Source organism: Mus pahari, chromosome 10 (assembly GCF_900095145.1).
Source record: "Mus pahari chromosome 10, PAHARI_EIJ_v1.1, whole genome shotgun sequence".
Taxonomy (NCBI): Eukaryota; Metazoa; Chordata; class Mammalia; order Rodentia; family Muridae; genus Mus; species Mus pahari.
This window is the reverse complement of record NC_034599.1, coordinates 66,875,188-66,892,687: the sequence shown is the minus strand read 5'-3', so window position 1 is coordinate 66,892,687 and position 17,500 is coordinate 66,875,188. Positions and strand designations below refer to the sequence as shown.

General features: G+C 36.0%; 1 protein-coding gene across 7 annotated transcripts in view; it reads left to right on the top strand.

Annotated features, from left to right (window-relative positions):
* Tcf12 (transcription factor 12) overlaps positions 1 to 17,500 on the top strand; it is a 263,062-nt gene that overhangs the window by 93,478 nt on the left and 152,084 nt on the right. For 4 of the 7 annotated variants that reach the window (XM_021206106.2, XM_021206102.2, XM_021206104.2 and 1 more), the window contains exons 4-5: positions 840 to 913; positions 15,697 to 15,799. In XM_021206106.2, the coding sequence (XP_021061765.1) occupies positions 840 to 913; positions 15,697 to 15,799 (177 nt within the window). Of the gene's footprint in view, positions 1 to 839; positions 914 to 9,925; positions 9,988 to 15,342; positions 15,362 to 15,696; positions 15,800 to 17,500 lie in introns of those variants that run through there. The other 3 variants (XM_021206111.2, XM_021206109.2, XM_029543009.1) reach the window with 2 other exon arrangements.

Below are 17,500 nucleotides of genomic sequence, written 5' to 3'. Positions count from 1 at the left end.
TTTCTAACATCTATTTTTTTTCAAGTACAAAGGAAAGAAAGCCAACATTGATATTTAGTATAGAAAATATCTTAGAAAGAGCTGGGGAATACATACTGTCCTTAGGAATCAAAGATGAAAATCCTGGTTTTTTAAAATATAGAAAATGTAGGAATAACTAGATTAAAACATAAAATGATAAATGACCAATTTAGAGATTACCAGTCTTTCGTGGAACCAATGGGAAGGTTTAAGTATATAACCTAGCATCAGAAATGGATGATGGTAACTGATCCTGTATCCTATCCCCCTTTAAGACCTTTACTTTGCAGCTACGTTGTGAGTAACAGCTTTGAAGAGATAGAATTGCTTCCCACAGGATTACTGCAGTGCACTCTTTTGTCACTGTGGTTAGTGGGTATAGGTAATTTGAGATTCTCTATTTTCTGTTAAGAATATTAATTCTCTAATCTGATAGAAACACATGTATCAAACTGAATATTATGTCGCTAGCTTTGTTTTTATGGTTGAAGAACTGAAATCTTCATATTTTTATATATGGAAAGTTTGTGGGTAATGGGTAGAAATATGGAGAAACGTGAAAATCCATTTGAAAGTCTCCAAAGAAATATCTTAGTTCTGAAATGTCATGATATACAGAGGGTATCATTTAGGGGAATAATAGTGAGAGTAACTCTGAAGAAACTACCTTGCTATATGCTACCGAGGCAAAGAGTGTGAGATAGCCAGTTTCACAATGAGTCTAATACCACCATGTGAACTTCGTTCTCTTATGCACTATCTGAAACATCATATACATGTCTTTAGAATTTATATTGTACACTGTCTGCTTTCTTTAGGTATGGATGAGCGTGGAGGAACAACATCTTGGGGAACAAGTGGTCAACCAAGCCCTTCCTATGATTCATCTAGAGTAAGTTTTCTTAAGTCTTGTTTACAACTGTAAAGATGATTGGACTGAGTAAATGAGGTTTTTCATAAATGAATTTTTCATAACAAATAAAGATTATCTTATGTTATGGAAATATAGAATATGCATAGCCCTCATCATAGATTTAGTCTACTGTCCTGCTTTTGAGGTTTATTACAATTCCTATACCTAGAGAAATACTCTTGGTATTATCCAGATGTGGTTTTCCTACAGTGCTCCCCCTGTGATGCTGTAGGAGCTCAGAGTACCCATCAGATGTTCTTTCTACTAAATTGTTATTTCTTTGTGTGTTACCTGTTTCAGGAGATGGTAGTGACTTTTAAAGCTCCAGCTTTCAGCTTCCTTTTCAAGCTCAGTTCTAGAGGTTATCAGTTATTCATATTGGGTACTCAGTAGTCTTATCTCTAGAAACCATGTCAAAATAGATATAAAACATGGTAATTCTTGGCTAACAATAGAAAATAATACCAACTTTGTGTTCTACACACCAAAGGGTGTAAAGATTAGGGCCTTTTCTAGCAAGAAAACTATGCAAAAGTTTCTGGTAAAGGTTTGAAATGGGACCAGAGACAGAAAATGAAAGAACTATAAATAAACACTTCGTTCCCAGCCACTAGTGCACTGGTAGGGTTACGAAGTGGGATACTTTTTTTTAAAGGACTGTGTGTTATTCATATTTAGAAGGCTTTACACAATCTACTCTGAATGAGAAGAAATTTCTTTGGGCTCATAGTTTAAAGGTGGGGACGGCTTGGTGGTGTTGTTGCTGCAAGACTGGCTCCTGTCAGTGTGGGGCAGCTTGCTCACTTGTCATCCGATCAGGAAACAGACCTTGGTTAAAACTAGATTGTAGTTTACAAGGCCTTCCTTCCTTACCCCACTTGCTGCAGTGAGGCCCTACTTCCTAGAGGTTCTAATTTTTAGAAACTGTCATCAGATTAGACCACATGTTCAGACACATGAATCTGTCAGGATCATTTCACGTGCAAACCATAATGCTATATGTAAATGAATGAGACATTTCTTTTCTCTTATAGTAAACCAAGAGAAGATAGATAAATATATATAAAGTTTATGAACATTTAACTTTTAAAGTATCTTAAATAGTAGAAAGAAAGAAGCATGTAGTTGGGGCTTGTATGCAATTGGGCTGCTTGCTTTTGATATACTTCTGTCAGTATCAAAGTGCTTCTGAAAACAAGAGGTTTTGCTGTTTTGTTAGGCCACACTCTAATTTAAATATGTTGGGAAGGACTATTATTATTTGGAAGAAAACAGACAGATGCTGTCTCTATTAGCATCATGGGAATCAGTGGCCAAAATAGCTGTCATGTGAAGTGCTTTGACAGGATTTAGATTTTACTGTTCATTCCTGGACACATTTTCGTATCTTGGAGATTTTAAACTTGTAGATGTTCAATTTTTTCCCAATTCTGAAGAGAGTTTTTGACTCCCTGAAAAATATTTGAGTGTTTCTTGCATATATATATTTGAAATTGAAGTTTTCTATAGTAGAAATTTATAATATAGTATATGCAAATATTTGAAAATTTTCCTCCAGAGGCTCAAGTTACTGTCTTAGAGTGAATTAGATGTTTCCTTTGTAGTTTTTAATTACTTCACTTTCAGGCTTCCTGAGTTTTTCTACTTGAATATTAGATGGGATTTTAGGAGAAGAACATATAACAGTGTATCCAAGCACTTAACAGGTTGATCATTCTGACATTGTATTTGCATCAGTGATGGCATTCAAAGAAAATCCTGCTGTTTTTGCTATTTGATCTATAGGTCACATGAGAGAACTGTCTTCTATTCTGAATGTATTTATTAGCTTATTTTTAGTGTAGGTTGTGGTAGAGAAAAGTTGAACTAATTCTGTGGTCAGCCAACTTCCTTTTTAACCCAGGCACATTCCTAGGTACCCAGCTTACTGCTCTTAAACATCTTTTCCAGGACTAGAACAGTCACTGCAGCTATGTTCCTTTTGCATATGACTTCTCCAGGTCTTAAGAGAGCTGAAAAGTAGCTCTCATAGTGTAGAGGCAGTTAAGGTTCTGGTCATTAGAATTACTCACAGAAGCCCATTAACAAAGAGGTTTTTTGTTTTGTTTTGTTTTGTTTTTTTTAAATGTTTTGTTTTGTTTTATTGGATATTTTATTTATTTACATTTCAAATGTTCTCCCCTTTCCCAATTTCCCCTCCTAGAAATCACCTATCCCATCCCACCTCCTCCTGCTTCTATGAGTGTGTGCCCTCAACCACCCACCCACACCCACCTCTCCGCCCTTTCATTCCCCTACACTAGGGCATTAAGCCTTCACAGGACTTCTTTTCCCATCCTCTGCTACATATAAAGCTGGAGCCATGGGCCCCTCCATGTGAACTCCTTGGTTGGTGCTTTAGACCCTGGGAGCCCTGGTTGGTTGATATTGTCCTTCCTATGGGGTTGCAAACCCCTTCAGCTCCTTCAGTTCTTTCTCTAACTCCTCCATTGGGGACCCCATTGATCAATTCAATGGTTGGCTGTGAGCATCTGCCTCTGTATATGTCAGGCTCTGGTAGAGCCTTCTAGGAGACCCATATATTAGGCTCCTGTCAGCATGCACTTCTTGGTATCCACAATAGTGTCTGTGTTTGGTAACTGAATATGGGATGGATCCCTAGGTGGGACAGTCTCTGGGTGGCCTTTTCTTCAGTCTTTGCTCTGCACTTTGTCTCTATATTTGCTCCTGTGATTATTTTGTTACCCCTTCAAAGTGTGGGTGCTTTGGTCTTCCTTCTTGAACTTCACACAGTCTGTGAATTGTATCTTGGGTATTCTGAGCTTTTGGGCTTATATCCCACTTATCAGTGAGTGCATACCAAGTGTATTCTTTTGTGATTGGGTTACCTCACTCAGGATGCTAGTTCCATCCATTAACAAAGAGTTTTTGAGGGAGATACTGGAGTAGACATGATACTTAGTGGTAATGTTAAAAGAAGTGATAGAATAATGTTAGAAGAAGTGATAGACGTATGTAATATTCGTAGGCTTCAAACCTTAGAGGGTGGGAGCACTGCTTTTGTGTATGCTCTCATGCCTTCTCTTGTCTGTATATAGATGCTTTATCTGTCTGTGCAGAACAAATATACAAACATGAAAGAAGTACTATGTTATGAATGATCCAGTTTTAAAACTGTCAAAAATTGAAGCACAAGAGATGAACAAGATTTAAATATTGCATAGTGCAGACCTACAAGAAATATAGGCAACAAGTTTTTGTATCTTTTTATCCTTTAGTACAAGGAATATTTTCTCTATTTTAGATTGTACCAGGTATAAAGGCCAGGAAATTGGATTGTTCTAGTTGATTGCTGTGTTAATGATTGTTTGAGTTTCAGGTTTTCCTACATTTTACTATCAGTGTTATTCTGAACAGCTTATTTAAATTCACTGTGTGTCACTCATTTGAAAAAAAAAGGGATTGGTGTTAGCTGTTTTATGAAGTTGTTAAAATGATTAAATGGAATGGTCGGTGTCTGATATGCACTGTTCTGTGAGTGTCTTTAGTATTCATCTTATAGAAGTTTGTGTCTAATCAAACAGAAACAAATGAATGCATTTGCAAGAGATGCTGCCATATAAATCTAATGAGAATTTTTGCTCTTTTACTAATTAATAAACATTTTTCCTTTGGATCTATTTTTTAATGTTTATTATTATTATTATTATTATTATTATTATTATTATTATTATTATTTTGGTTTTTTGAGACAGGGTTTCTTTGTATAGCCCTGGCTGTCCTGGAACTCACTTTGTAGACCAGGCTGGCCTCGAACTCAGAAATCCGCCTGCCTATGCCTCCTGAGTGCTGGGATTAAAGGCGTGCGCCACCACCGCTGGGCTTCCTTTGGATCTATAACAAATGTTAGTAACAACAATTTCCCTTCCCTTGCAATTACGCATTACTTTCTTGAAAAAGCACATCTCTACCTGTGAAATGATCATTTAAAAGTTTTTCTTTCTGCATAAAGCAATGTTTTATGCATGATAGGTGTGATGTACTTAGTTAAATATAATCAAAATTTGGAAAATCATTTTCCTTAGCACAATACATAGAACAGACAATTAAGTAATGCTGAGAGTTTTAAAAAAATTCTTCCCTCAGGAAGAGCAACTGGCTGTTCAATACCTGATGGTCATCACTGAAGAAATACATATGAGGAACATTATAGAGACTGAGAAAGTTGTTTTTAGGAATGCATATATGTGCTCATAACAGTTAATGAAAAAAATAGGCCATAAATTTGAAAGAGCAAGAAGATGCATATGTAAGAGTGTGAAGGGAAGAAAAGGAAGGGTGAAAATGATGTAATTATATGATTATATAAATTTCAAAAATAAAAAATGTTAAAAAGTGAGTAAACAAATTTTTATAAAAAAAGAACAGTGATGAAAACCTGTGAGGTTAGTAGATGGTAGATGGTAGTCTGAGTGATTGGGGACAGCTGTTTATGCTTACAGACAATCTGCTCGTAGGTAGGGCAGAGACTTGTAGACTTGTATAGTAGATCATAGGAAAGTCACCTTTCTTTATGGTTTTTTTTTTTTTTTTGTCTTCAAAATTATAGTGATATTACACAGACCTCAAAGGGCATAGATAAAAGTAGATATTATAGCTATGGAATATTTTATTTATTAATTTAACAAATGAAAACAATTGCTGTTCTCAGTGCTTTATGTCAATATCAAATAAATTAAGTGCATTTTCATGGCTATATATTTCCTGATATACACATTCTGTTTCTAAGATGTGACTGATACCTGGATCTGTAGGTCTTTTAAGTGACCATATTGTTAGGCTTGCCCATTCTTGTACATACTGGTACCCTTCCTAGCCTAAATTCTACCATGGTACCATAGAGATTTGTACCTCATAGCCTGCACAAGATGCAGAACTTTTCTGCTGATTTTATGTATGTGTATTTATATATATACATGCATGTGTATGTGTGTTTGCATATACTTTTTTAAAATAAGAGACCAAATACTTTATTGTTCCTTTGAAAAGTTTATACAGGTTCACTGTCAACAAACAACTAATTTCTATGTCATTAGCTACTATGAGTGGGCTTATACTTTTAAAGTCATAAGCATTTTCCATGTAAAATATTGCTGTTGAGTATTTATGTACTTATCATCGCTGCTACTAATTTTTTTTTTTTTTTTTTAAATAAAGAACCTTTATTGGCTTGAACTGAGTTTGGGTGTGTCTAAACTTCCCCAGGTCTTCCATTCCCTTTTTGTATTGTGCTTTGCAGAACAAAATAGTCATTTGCATTTTGCTCTTTTTATTTCCTCAGCTTTTGTCATATCATAGAATTTTTCACAACTGAAAAATGTGTTAGCTGCTATCATTTATCCTAGTTTCCAGATGAGAAATGAGGTTTGGAGAGTGTGAAGGTGAAGCTTTGCAGGAGACCCACAGTTTACATGAGGAAGGCTGTCTTGTGACTGGTCAGAGCCTGCCTTTGGGCTGTGAGTAGATTACACTTCATTGCCAGCATCTCTTGGTCCTTTTGCCTTGCCTCAGCACTTCCGGATTCAAAGAGTAGTAACATTTCTGTCACAACTTTGAAGGGAAAGTAGATAGTTAAAACAAGAAAGGAGGGGCTGGTGAGATGGCTCAGTGGGTAACAGACTGCTCTTCTGAAGGTCCAGAGTTCAAATACCAGCAACCACATGGTGGCTCATAACCATCTGTAACAAGATCTGACTCCCTCTTCTGGAGTGTCTAAAGACAGTTAAAGTGTACTTACGTATAATAAATAAATAAATCTTAAAAACAAAACAAAACAAAAAAACAAGAAAGCGAATGTGTGGATGGTGACAAATAATTTGGGACATGGTGCTTCCTAGCCAGTGAGTGATGTGGTTCAGATGGTGGAGTGATTTCCTAGCTCTCTCAAGGCTCTGGTTTTGATATTTAGCACTTCACAAACTGCATGTGGTATCACCCTCTTGAGATTATAGCACTTTGGGAGGTCGAATCAGGAGAATCAGATAGTCAAGATCAAATTGGGCTATATAGCAAGTTTGAGGCCATTTGGTTGAGAGATGGGGAGAGGAGGGAATTGGCAAGAGGGGAGACAGGAGAAAGAGGATGGGGGAAGGGAGGAGGGAGGAAGACAGATTCACATAGCAAAGCTAGTGTGTAGTGAGGCAGAACCATAGAATTAGTTGCTCAGTGTCAACTTGATCTAGCTGATAAGTGTGGGAGTGTCAGTTTCTATTTCTGATACAACTTACACTTTGCTTTGTGATCCTGAATGAGTTAGTTTTCTTAATCTCAAACTTTCTCCTCCTCCTCTTCTTCTTCCTCCTCCTCCTCTTCTTTTTTCCTTTCATTGATAGAAATGGAATGGCACTAATGGCTACACCACTACCCTTCCAGTCTGTGCTGATAATGCAGAGGGGATATGTGTTGATGGGTTGGGCTTTAAAAAAAAGTTTTTCAGTTATTTTATGTACGAGACTTAGCACAGAGTGAACTCAGGGACTTGTTACTTGCCTTTTTTGTTGTGAACCTAGCCCTTAGTGACTGATCAATTTCTCCCCAGAGCACCAGGGACTTCCCCTAAGGGATGAGTAGTAAGCATGTTTTGAATTCTATAGTACTTGCTCTGACTTTTGCTTCCTTATAGCAGTGCATTCACTGGGAGTTGAGTGTACTCAGAGCAGTGTTCACTTTATAGAATGCTAGTCACAAAGAGTGTGTTGGGTAGAAAGAAGAATATAAACTTACCAAGAGTTTAGAGTTGCTGGTCTTGCAAAGTTTGTGTATAGAGCCATAGACTGTGTAATTTGGATAAAGGGTAGAAGAAAAACTACTCAGCTAAAATAAGAAAATAGTTTTCACAAACAATGAAAACTAAAACCAATATATAAGGTTATCTGGATGAAGCTGATGTTATTTTCTCTTGAAGCTTCTGCAGTGTTTGTGCCAGATGAGGCTAAAGGGAACTTTAATTTTGTTTAGTGCTCTCACCATTCTTAGCTGGCATTCGGTATCTTTTTCATTCATGTAGGAGAGCTTGGCTAAGTGCCACTGAGTAGATTGTGAGCTGGATATGGGACAATAGGGCCTGGGATAGCTTCATGTACTGTCTGTGCAAAACACACAGAGGTCACTTTGACCTCACTAAGGGGTTATACTGGCTAGAGATTTGGATTGACCTGCTTAGGCTTACAGATCATAGAAGCCTTAGTAGTTGATAGTAGAGCATAGGGACCTTTCTTCTTCTTCCACTGGAAATAGTGTAAATAGAGAAAACCCCATTGCAATAAGAATATTAAATTCATCCTGTCCCTCAATACTAGGAATTGAACCCAGGGCCACACATATACTAGGTAAGTATTCTACTCTTGAACTATATCCACAGCCTTTTCTTTTCAAACTTTTTATTTTGAGGCTGGAGAGACAGCTTAACAGTTAAAAATATCTGGCAGCTGTCGCAGGGCACCTGAGTTCAGTTCTTAACAACCACATCAGGTGGCTCAAAAGTATTTAAACTTGAGCATAAGAGATCTCACAGCCTCTTCCGGTCTCTGAAAACATCTATACATACACGTGTGGCATATACTCAAGACAGACAAATATTGTCATCACCTCCTCCTTCTTAAAGTAAACTTTTTATTTTTTTATTTTTTATTTTTATTTTATTTTATTTTTTTTTTGAGGTAGAATCTAAGTTGCCCATTCTGGCCTTGAATGTACTATGTAGCCCAATCCTCCTATGTCATCTTCTTGAGTAGCTGGGATTTAGACCTGTACCATCACACCTGACTTAGTTTGTTTGCCTTTAAAGAATTTTTCTAGCATGGTCGCCACTCCCATTTTTAAGATTCTGCAGGTGGTAAATGCAGCAAGTTTTTGGAATGCTAAAGGTGAATAAATGCATGTTTCACAGTTCAGGAAGTATGCTTAGAAATAGTCCATACTTGCCTAAAAAGTTAGACTTTAAAGCTTTTAATTCTTTTAAGACAATAAGATTGACGGTATAATTAGGTAGCAAATAATTAACTTCTAAAATAATTTTATTGCTTGCTCTAAATATTTGTCACTTTAAATAATTTCACTGATCAGGAAAGATGTAATTGAGGAGGAAGTGTTGAATAGGTTAAACAAGCATTTCTGTGAATATAGTTGAAAGAGAAACAAACTTCTTGAAATAGGGAATGGTGGTATCATTAAGACAAAGGCCTCCTCATCCCGGATCACTAAATTCAGTAGATAGAAAATCTGTCTTTAGGTGATTAGTAGATGAATAGTATAGGGTGAGAGAAGTAACTGTTCTCTAGGAAAAATGTAGTCTATCTTTCTGGAATAGATTCAATTAAAAATAGACTTGTATATAGGGAATAGCACTCTAATGGGTCCAAAATGAAATACTAAAAAGAAATATGATGATCTGAAAAGATTAACTATATAGATCTGCTTATCATAAAGTCATACTTGGGTTAGGGAAATAGGAACTGGACTACAAAGTAATGGATACAGAAGAAATTTTGCCAAAGGTGGTAGTGCTTGTGGAATAGCTGATAGGACTAGGTGGCTGGGGAACTGTGAATCCTCTCAACTCTTTTCTACCACAGAATGGTAACTGTAGAATTCAGTTCTCCCAAGTTTACAGGCTGTAACAGGTTTGCTATTTTTTTGTGTTAAAGTCTACCTGATCGTTTAATTAAAAACAAAAAAGTTTTGTGTGTGTGTGAAGAAAGGCTAAAAATAGCTTTCCTTCCTAGTGCCCATTTGTCAGGACTTAGATAGTTGAGCTTAGTGTTAGCATCTTCCCTATAGCAAGGAGGATGTATCCTCGAACCTGTTTAGAATTTGTTCTTTTATATTTTGAGGGGGAGTGGTATAGATTTTATGGTGAATAGGAAGTTTAAATGCACTAATTAGAAAGGACACACAAATTTTGAAATAGTATTTTATGCCTCTTGATCTCAGGTACAAAACAGGAGATGAAGCAGTTAAATAGCAAAGCAAGACAGAAGGGACAAAGAATTAAAGTAAGTGTTTTCTATGTATTGCATCTATGTTCCCATTAATCTCTGTTTTGTTACGTAACTGCTGCTTCAACATGTTCTAGATCTGAAGAAAGCTATGGGTGAGAAAGGGTGTGTTTTAAGGTTAGGTTTAAATGAGTCTGGGGAGTAATTATGACTCTTAGTGCCATTCAGGGAGTCATCTGCCTGAACTGAATCTGTTCTTACTTAAAAAAAGGTAAATTATAAGATGTAAGCATCTTTAAAAATTTGCAGCATATTTTGTAAGCTGAAAGAAATCACATAGGTTTAAATTACCTAGCATTCTAAGACAACCAGTGTCTCTTTTTTCAGCCTACCCATTCTTAGAGCAAATGTACTGAGACTCTGCTATTGATCTGTCTAAAAAGCATATATATAGATATGCTTTTTAGACAGATCAATAAAAAATATATATATATAATATATATATATATACACATCATTCATATATATATATATATATATATATATATATATATATATATAGAGAGAGAGAGAGAGAGAGAGAGAGAGTGAGTCAGTTTCTCACCTCATGTGAGTTTCACTTAAGTCTGTATGAGTCTACAATCCTTGTCAGGACAGATTGACTTTACAGTTCTCTCTACTAGGGTTTTTAGGTTTCATAGCTAATGAGTGGTGACTGAGATCTAGTACACTAGTAGAGTAGTAATATAGCTCTGCTAGCTACTAGACCTCTGTTTAGTCTCCCAGGACACCTACTTAACCAGAATTTACCAGGTGGCCTTCCAGTATATTTCAATTTAGTCTTTGATATCCCCCTTTTTAATTGTTCAACTAGATCTTGATAGTCTCTTTAGTGTTTCCTTCGTTTAGTGATTTCTTATTTATGAAATTACAATGTAGGATAGGTTCCAGATGAACACATTTTTATAACCAGCTAGCTTACTTTTATTAAACTGTTAGAGTTCCCATTTATCACAGTATAACTTACAGACTTAACTTTGATGTGTAATTGCTTAGGTCTTTAAGAGTATCACACCGAGAAGCCATTTTTAAGATTCTTTTCATTTTGGAGATGAGGAAATTAAGGTTTTGAGAAGATAGATTAGATTAACATTTAGTAATGGTAACCAGACTAGATGGCTGAAGCCATCTATCCCCTTTTACTGTGTTGACTTGTCAAAATGTGTGTTTCCATTCGTAGCCATTTAGGGCTTTAAGGAACAATACTCTAAAGATTTTAAGGTTATGCTATGACCAGCATTCATTCTTTTCTTTTCTTTTTCTTTCTTTCTTTTTCTTTTTTCTTGTTTCTATTCTCATTGGTTCTATTCTTTAATCATGTGTGTCTTGAATATGGAATTCAAGTCATCAGGCTTGGTAGCAATCATCTTTATCACATCACCAGTCCTGCTATCATTATTTCTTACGAAAAAATTACTTTATGTGTTGTAAAAATTGAGTCACAACACCAGTCAAATGACCTGAACAAACTGAGTTCTGATCGTTTAGTTTCTTTTCTGCAAAGATTTTTTTTTTTCTTAATTGATAATTAAATAGAGAAAGTCTTATATACAGACAGACCAATTTGGAATCTGTTAGCATTTTTTCCTCTTTTTATTTCTAGTTACATAAGAAGTTATATATCCTTTCTGAAACAAAGCTTTGTTAGGAACTTTAAAAGTCTGGATGTTCTATTGGAAAGACAACTATTTTGAAGTCCTGGAGACTGTCCCAGACAAGATGATGGACTATTGTGATTTTTTAAATCCAACAAGAAGTCCTATAAGTCATGAAAAATAAATTTTGTTTGGGTTACTGAAACTGGGAAAAGTTTGTTATGTTGCAGATCTTGGTATTATGGGCTCTGTGGTTCAAATTGAGATCTTCGAACTTGGTGGCAAGCACTTTGACCTAACTAAACTAAGGCCTGAGACAATTTCATGTATTTCTTTAACAAGATTACTTGACTTGGATAACTTAAGAATTGTGCCATTTGTCCATTTCATCTAAGTTGCATTTCATATAATACTTTTTAAAAAAAATATTTGAATTAGTTGTCTCTTTTTGTGTTAAATGACCACACACTTATTATTTTAACATGATACTTTTTTTTTTTTTTAATACTTTCTGTAGTTTAGAAATTTGGTACAGCTTGTCCTGGATCTTTAGCTTCAGTGTCTCTTTCTGTGTTAGTCAGATCTGGTAGCTCATTGGAAGGGCTAGTTAGCTAGCAATCTGCTGTAAAGGTATGGCTATTTTTGTATTGGTTTTGGTTGTTTTTTTTTTTTTGTGTGTGTGTGTGTGTGTAGGTAGGTAGGGTTTCTGGGAGTTGAGGTATTCTGATAGTTTCCAGTAGAAATGATCCTACATTAACATGCTGATTACCATTTTACAAGATCTCTCTCTCTCTCTCTCTCTCTCTCTCTCTCTCTCTCTCTCTCTCTCTCTCTCTCTCTCTCTCTCTTTTCGGAACTCAGAAATCCGCCTGCATCTGTCTTTCAAGTGCTGTGATACAAGGCGTGCGCCACCACTGTAGGCGCACAGCTTAAATCAGAGGCAGAGGCAGGCTGATATCTGTGAGTTTGAGACCAGCCTTGTCTACAGAGAGATTTCCAGGACAACCATTGCTCTGTTACATAGAAAAACCCTTTCTTGAAAACCCAAAGGGGCAGAGGGGGGCAAGATACAAGCGATAAGGGATAGGTAAGAAGAAAATGAGAGAAAAGGTCAAGAGAAGAAAAGACAAGATTGACAAGTGTTGGTAAGCATTTCTGTTGGCATCTGGATAGAGATTGGTAGTGCATTGAAAAATTTAGAACAGACAGAAAGATGATGCAGTACAGCTCTTGTTAATGTTGAGAACGGCCTTATTGAAGTGTGTGTGGGGGAGGGGAGACTAAATGCCGGAATTAGAGAATACTTTTTAAGGTATATAATTACCATTTATTTGCATTTTAATCATAAATGCATTATTCTCTTAATGTAGTGCCGTTAAGTTTTTTGACAGTTTGATAGAATGAAGCATATGTGCATACAGGTTATTGTTTGCCTCTGGTGTGGATTAGGTTGTATTTAATTCGGCACTAGATGTAATTACTTTTATGTGTTTTGATACCTGCTAAACTATCTGACCAGCCCCATACAATATTTTTTAAAATTGACAGAGGGAAGTGGGAGGGAGGAAGAGAGAAGAATATGCATGAGGATGATAGAGAGATGGGCATCTGGGTGTTCAGTTCTATCACTCTCTGCCCTGTTCTCTTGTGACAGGGTCTCTTACTCAACCTGGAGCTAGGCTGGTGGCCAGTAAGTACAAGCAATTTCCCTGTGTTCTTTCACTCTTAGTACTGAGGTTATAGGTGTGCACAGCTGTGCTTGGCTTTGTTTTTATGTGAGTGCTAAGAATTTGAACTTAGGTTCTCAGTTTTAAACTATAAGTGTTCTTACCTACTGAACCATCTCCTCCCATTCCCATGAAATTAAGATTTAAAAAATTTTGCTACAAGATGATGAGCACATACCTATAAAAGTCCTAGGTATTCCGACTGAGATAGGTAAGTCACTTGAGCTTAGGATAAGCAAGACTTTGTTGGTGATTGATTGATTATACAGATGTATCAATAGAAGGATCTTGAGTTATAAAAATTTTAATTGATTATGTGTTAATTCAGAAACAGCTCTCATTGAGCATTTCAGCTCTGCTTTCTTATTATAGCAAAGGTCAACATTCCTAATTTCTTGCAACATAAAGTGAGCATAAAGTCAGAAAGGCATCTTGTTGAACCAGTGCTACTCAATGTTTACTTTAAAATATATAGGTTAAAACAGACATTTAAAATATTTGTTCCTGGCAGAGGCAGGTTAATCTCTGAGTCCAACCTGGTCTACAGAACAAATTACAGGATATCCAGGGCTAAACAAAGAAACCCTGTCTCAAAACAAAACCAAAACAGATAACAACAACAACAACAAAAAACCCATTTAGTTGCTTTAATTTTTAAACTGGAACTTTTTAATTTTCATATTTTTCATTTTATTTTCTATTATATGAATAATATGGCTGAAAATTAGCATTTTTTTCTAGAGTTATTACAGTTTCATGATTTCAGCAAGTATATAGGATGCATTGCCTTGTTTTTACACTGTACCTAGGAATGGCAGTGAGAAGGGTTGACTGAAAGAACACTGAGGTGCATTGGATTGTGGTATGTGAGCTGGCATTTGTACAGTGTTAGTTTTTAGGATAAAAATAAACTCTACAGGATGTATTTTGTCAGGGTCATCCTGTTTTGTCATCTTTTTGGATGTGACAGATCGGACTATGATTGTGGTCCCCAGAATACATCTTGCAGCATCACCATGTTGTAAATGTCGCTTAGAATTATCTGTCACATATGTATCACTGGTTCTGTAGTAGACAAATATAAAACCCATTTAATTCGGAGTTTGCGTTCCCAGAAGATTAAAACTAAACAATGAAAGTCATGATGTACATCTATAGGCAGCTTTAATGAGTCAACAGTTACTTAGCCCTTGGAATCTAGTGTTTTTGTTAAATTAACATCTCTTTTCCACAGATGTAGTGAGACCTGCTTTTGTTCCTTTAATGTCATCTTGAATGTGAGCGTGTAGTCTAGAGAATGATGACTGTTCAGTGACACAGCCCCTGGAGATGCTGTGTGGGCTCTCAGTCAGGCAGGGCAGGGCAGGGCAGGTCTTATTTGGTTTCTTTTCAGTTTTCCTCATCTTCTATCATGATTAAGTTATCAAAGGGCTTGGTATCACCTGAAATTTCAAAAATTAACTAGAAACACTATGATTTTGGAGACAGTGGTATGGTATATGTAGGCATCTGAGAACCAGGAAGAAAAATTGTAAACTTTCTTTCCTCTGTCCCTCACTTGCTTTTAAGAAATTGTATTTTTGTGAAAGAAGTGTAATAGCTACTGTGAAATATTCTTAGTGTTATTATTTCAAGGTATTTATAATTTTCTTTTCAGACCTTTTGATTTAATTAGCCGTTTTATTAAGTGTTTTCTTTTCTTTCTTTCTTTATTCTTTTTTTAATGGCCCAGATTCCAAGAGTAGATTTTTGTAAGAACTAAGGAGGACTAGGAAGAGAAAAGCATCCCTCGTGCATCATAACTCAGAAGGATGGTGGTGGGTTGGTGGGTGTTGTTGGTTGGTTGGTTGGTTGGTTTGTTAAGCTAATTTTTTTCTTTTTAGTGATATGTAAAACTTTCCTTTTGTATGCAATAGGAACATGTCCAAAGGTTTTTCCTTTTGGATGATTTGAGGTCTTAGAGATGATTCCAGTGATAGTCTGTTAGAATGCTCTTAGTTTTTTTTTTTTCTCCAGAGGCATTGAAAAATTTGAAGACAGTGGACTAAGGTTAGTGTTTCCTCAGGAACTCAACTTTCCTTTAAGAGTAATAAAGAATTTTTTAAAAAAACACATCTGTTTATTGATTCATTTTTGTGAGGGGATGGTGGTATTGGGTGGTGTGTGTTTGCTATGGTTAGCACATGGAAGTCAGAGAACTTGCAGTAGTCAGTTTTCATTTTTTATAATGTGGGTCTCAGGGATTGAACTTGGGCTTCGAGGCAAGTGCCCTTCAGTGCTGTGAGTGATGAATAAGGAACTCAGTTAGGAGACCCTGGGTAAGCCTGTGCATTCAGAAGGTGTTACTGTACTCTCTTTAATATTTCGGTCTTTTCCCCCCTTAGGGTTTTACAGACAGCCCTCATTACAGTGATCACTTGAATGACAGTCGATTAGGAGCCCATGAAGGCTTGTCCCCAACACCTTTCATGAACTCAAATCTGATAGGTAAGTTGATGACTCTGTCTGTGTGGGTAGTCTTCTCATGTGTCTGTGCTCAGAGACCCTTTCTGTTACCGTGTCCTATGTAAATATATAAAAGAAAGCTCCCATGTTGCTAGAGGGATTCGACTTTTCCTCACTTAATCCAGGCTAAGGAACCAGCATGTGGGAATCAGGGTCTTTCCTTTAGAGTACGAAGAGTGTATAAAAGAAAATATTCATGATCTTTTTAGTTTAGACAGTGTTTTTGTGATATCACACATGGCAAGTTCTCTGAGCCAGAGACACATTCCTTCAAGGGCACTTGTGGTTTACTATTTGTCTTATCAGGTATGTAACAATTAAAAATGTGATAAAACATTGACAAATTTTACTTGCTTAGGACCATTTTTCTTTGGGTACATTTCATAAAAGATTAATATTTCATTTATACATTATTATATGGTCTAAGTATTTGGACTTTAATTGAGGATGTGTAAAAGTGTTTGCAAGTGAAGTGAAGTTTGAAGGGTTCCACCTCTCATCGACACCTGATCTTTATGTTTTATCACCAGTCTTGGTGATCATTCTTTCTTTCCCTATCCCATGTAAAATATTCTCCCTTTATATGTCTTTCTTAATTTGAAGTTGTTCAGTCTGAAATAAGCCTCACATTGTATTGTTATGCCCCCACCCTCCAGATTGGATATCACTCTTTTTAAAAAATATTTATCCTTCTTACAAAAATCTGTTTCAAAATAATCTGCCTTGTAACATCATTTTTTGTCATGTTTATACTATAGTTAAAAATATTCTAAATGCCTTATGTAGCTTATTGTATTAACTGTCATTGGCATCAGGAAAAGATACAGTTTGTGTGATTGACATTGCTTTCACTACTCTTCACTGTTGGTTACTTTGTGATATTAAAATTGACTTTTGACAACCATGTTAATCTAAGTAGGTGACTCAGTCCGGGTCTTGGTGGTCTACAGATGCTTTGTAAGGGACCTTAGCATGTGCAGCCTTTGGTTTTTTCTTCTCTAGTTTGAAGTAGTGAAAGTCTGATAATCTAGTGTGGATTTGCCTATGGCAGCTGACAGTCTAAAATCATTGAGTATGACACATGGCCTGTATAAGCAGAAAAATGTGTGCTGAAAACCACTGGCTTTCAACATAAGTGTAAATAAAAGTTATGCTGATTAATGGGTCACTTCAGATGTAAAATCCATTAATTACATCTAAAATAAAATAGAAATTTCACCAAAGAAAATTTCTACATTTTTGTTTTAATTTTCTGTTGAGTTTTCACTTCACAAAAACTTTTTTTTACTTTAATTTTTTTTTTTTTTAACTTTTCCGTCAAGCAGTATTTGTACTGTATATAACAAGGCAAGTAGAAGTTGATGGTAAAGGAAACTGTCAATCTGAGATGTAAGAATTCATGGCCCCTCTTGAATGTATAGCCTTACTTCATTCAGCCTTCCTCATAGGTGTGACCCACACCCACTGCAGTTACATCACATGCGCAGATTTGGACCTACGTAACTATTAAAATTGTGGTAAATAAATGAAGTCTTTAGGATATATGTATGTATATGCATATGTATATGCATATATGTCATTTCTTAGTAGCTGTTAACTAAAAACTACTTCTCAAATTCAGTTTGAGGTTCTGTTTCCTCATTTGGAGCCTTTTTTTGTTTTTTCGAGACAGGGTTTCTCTGT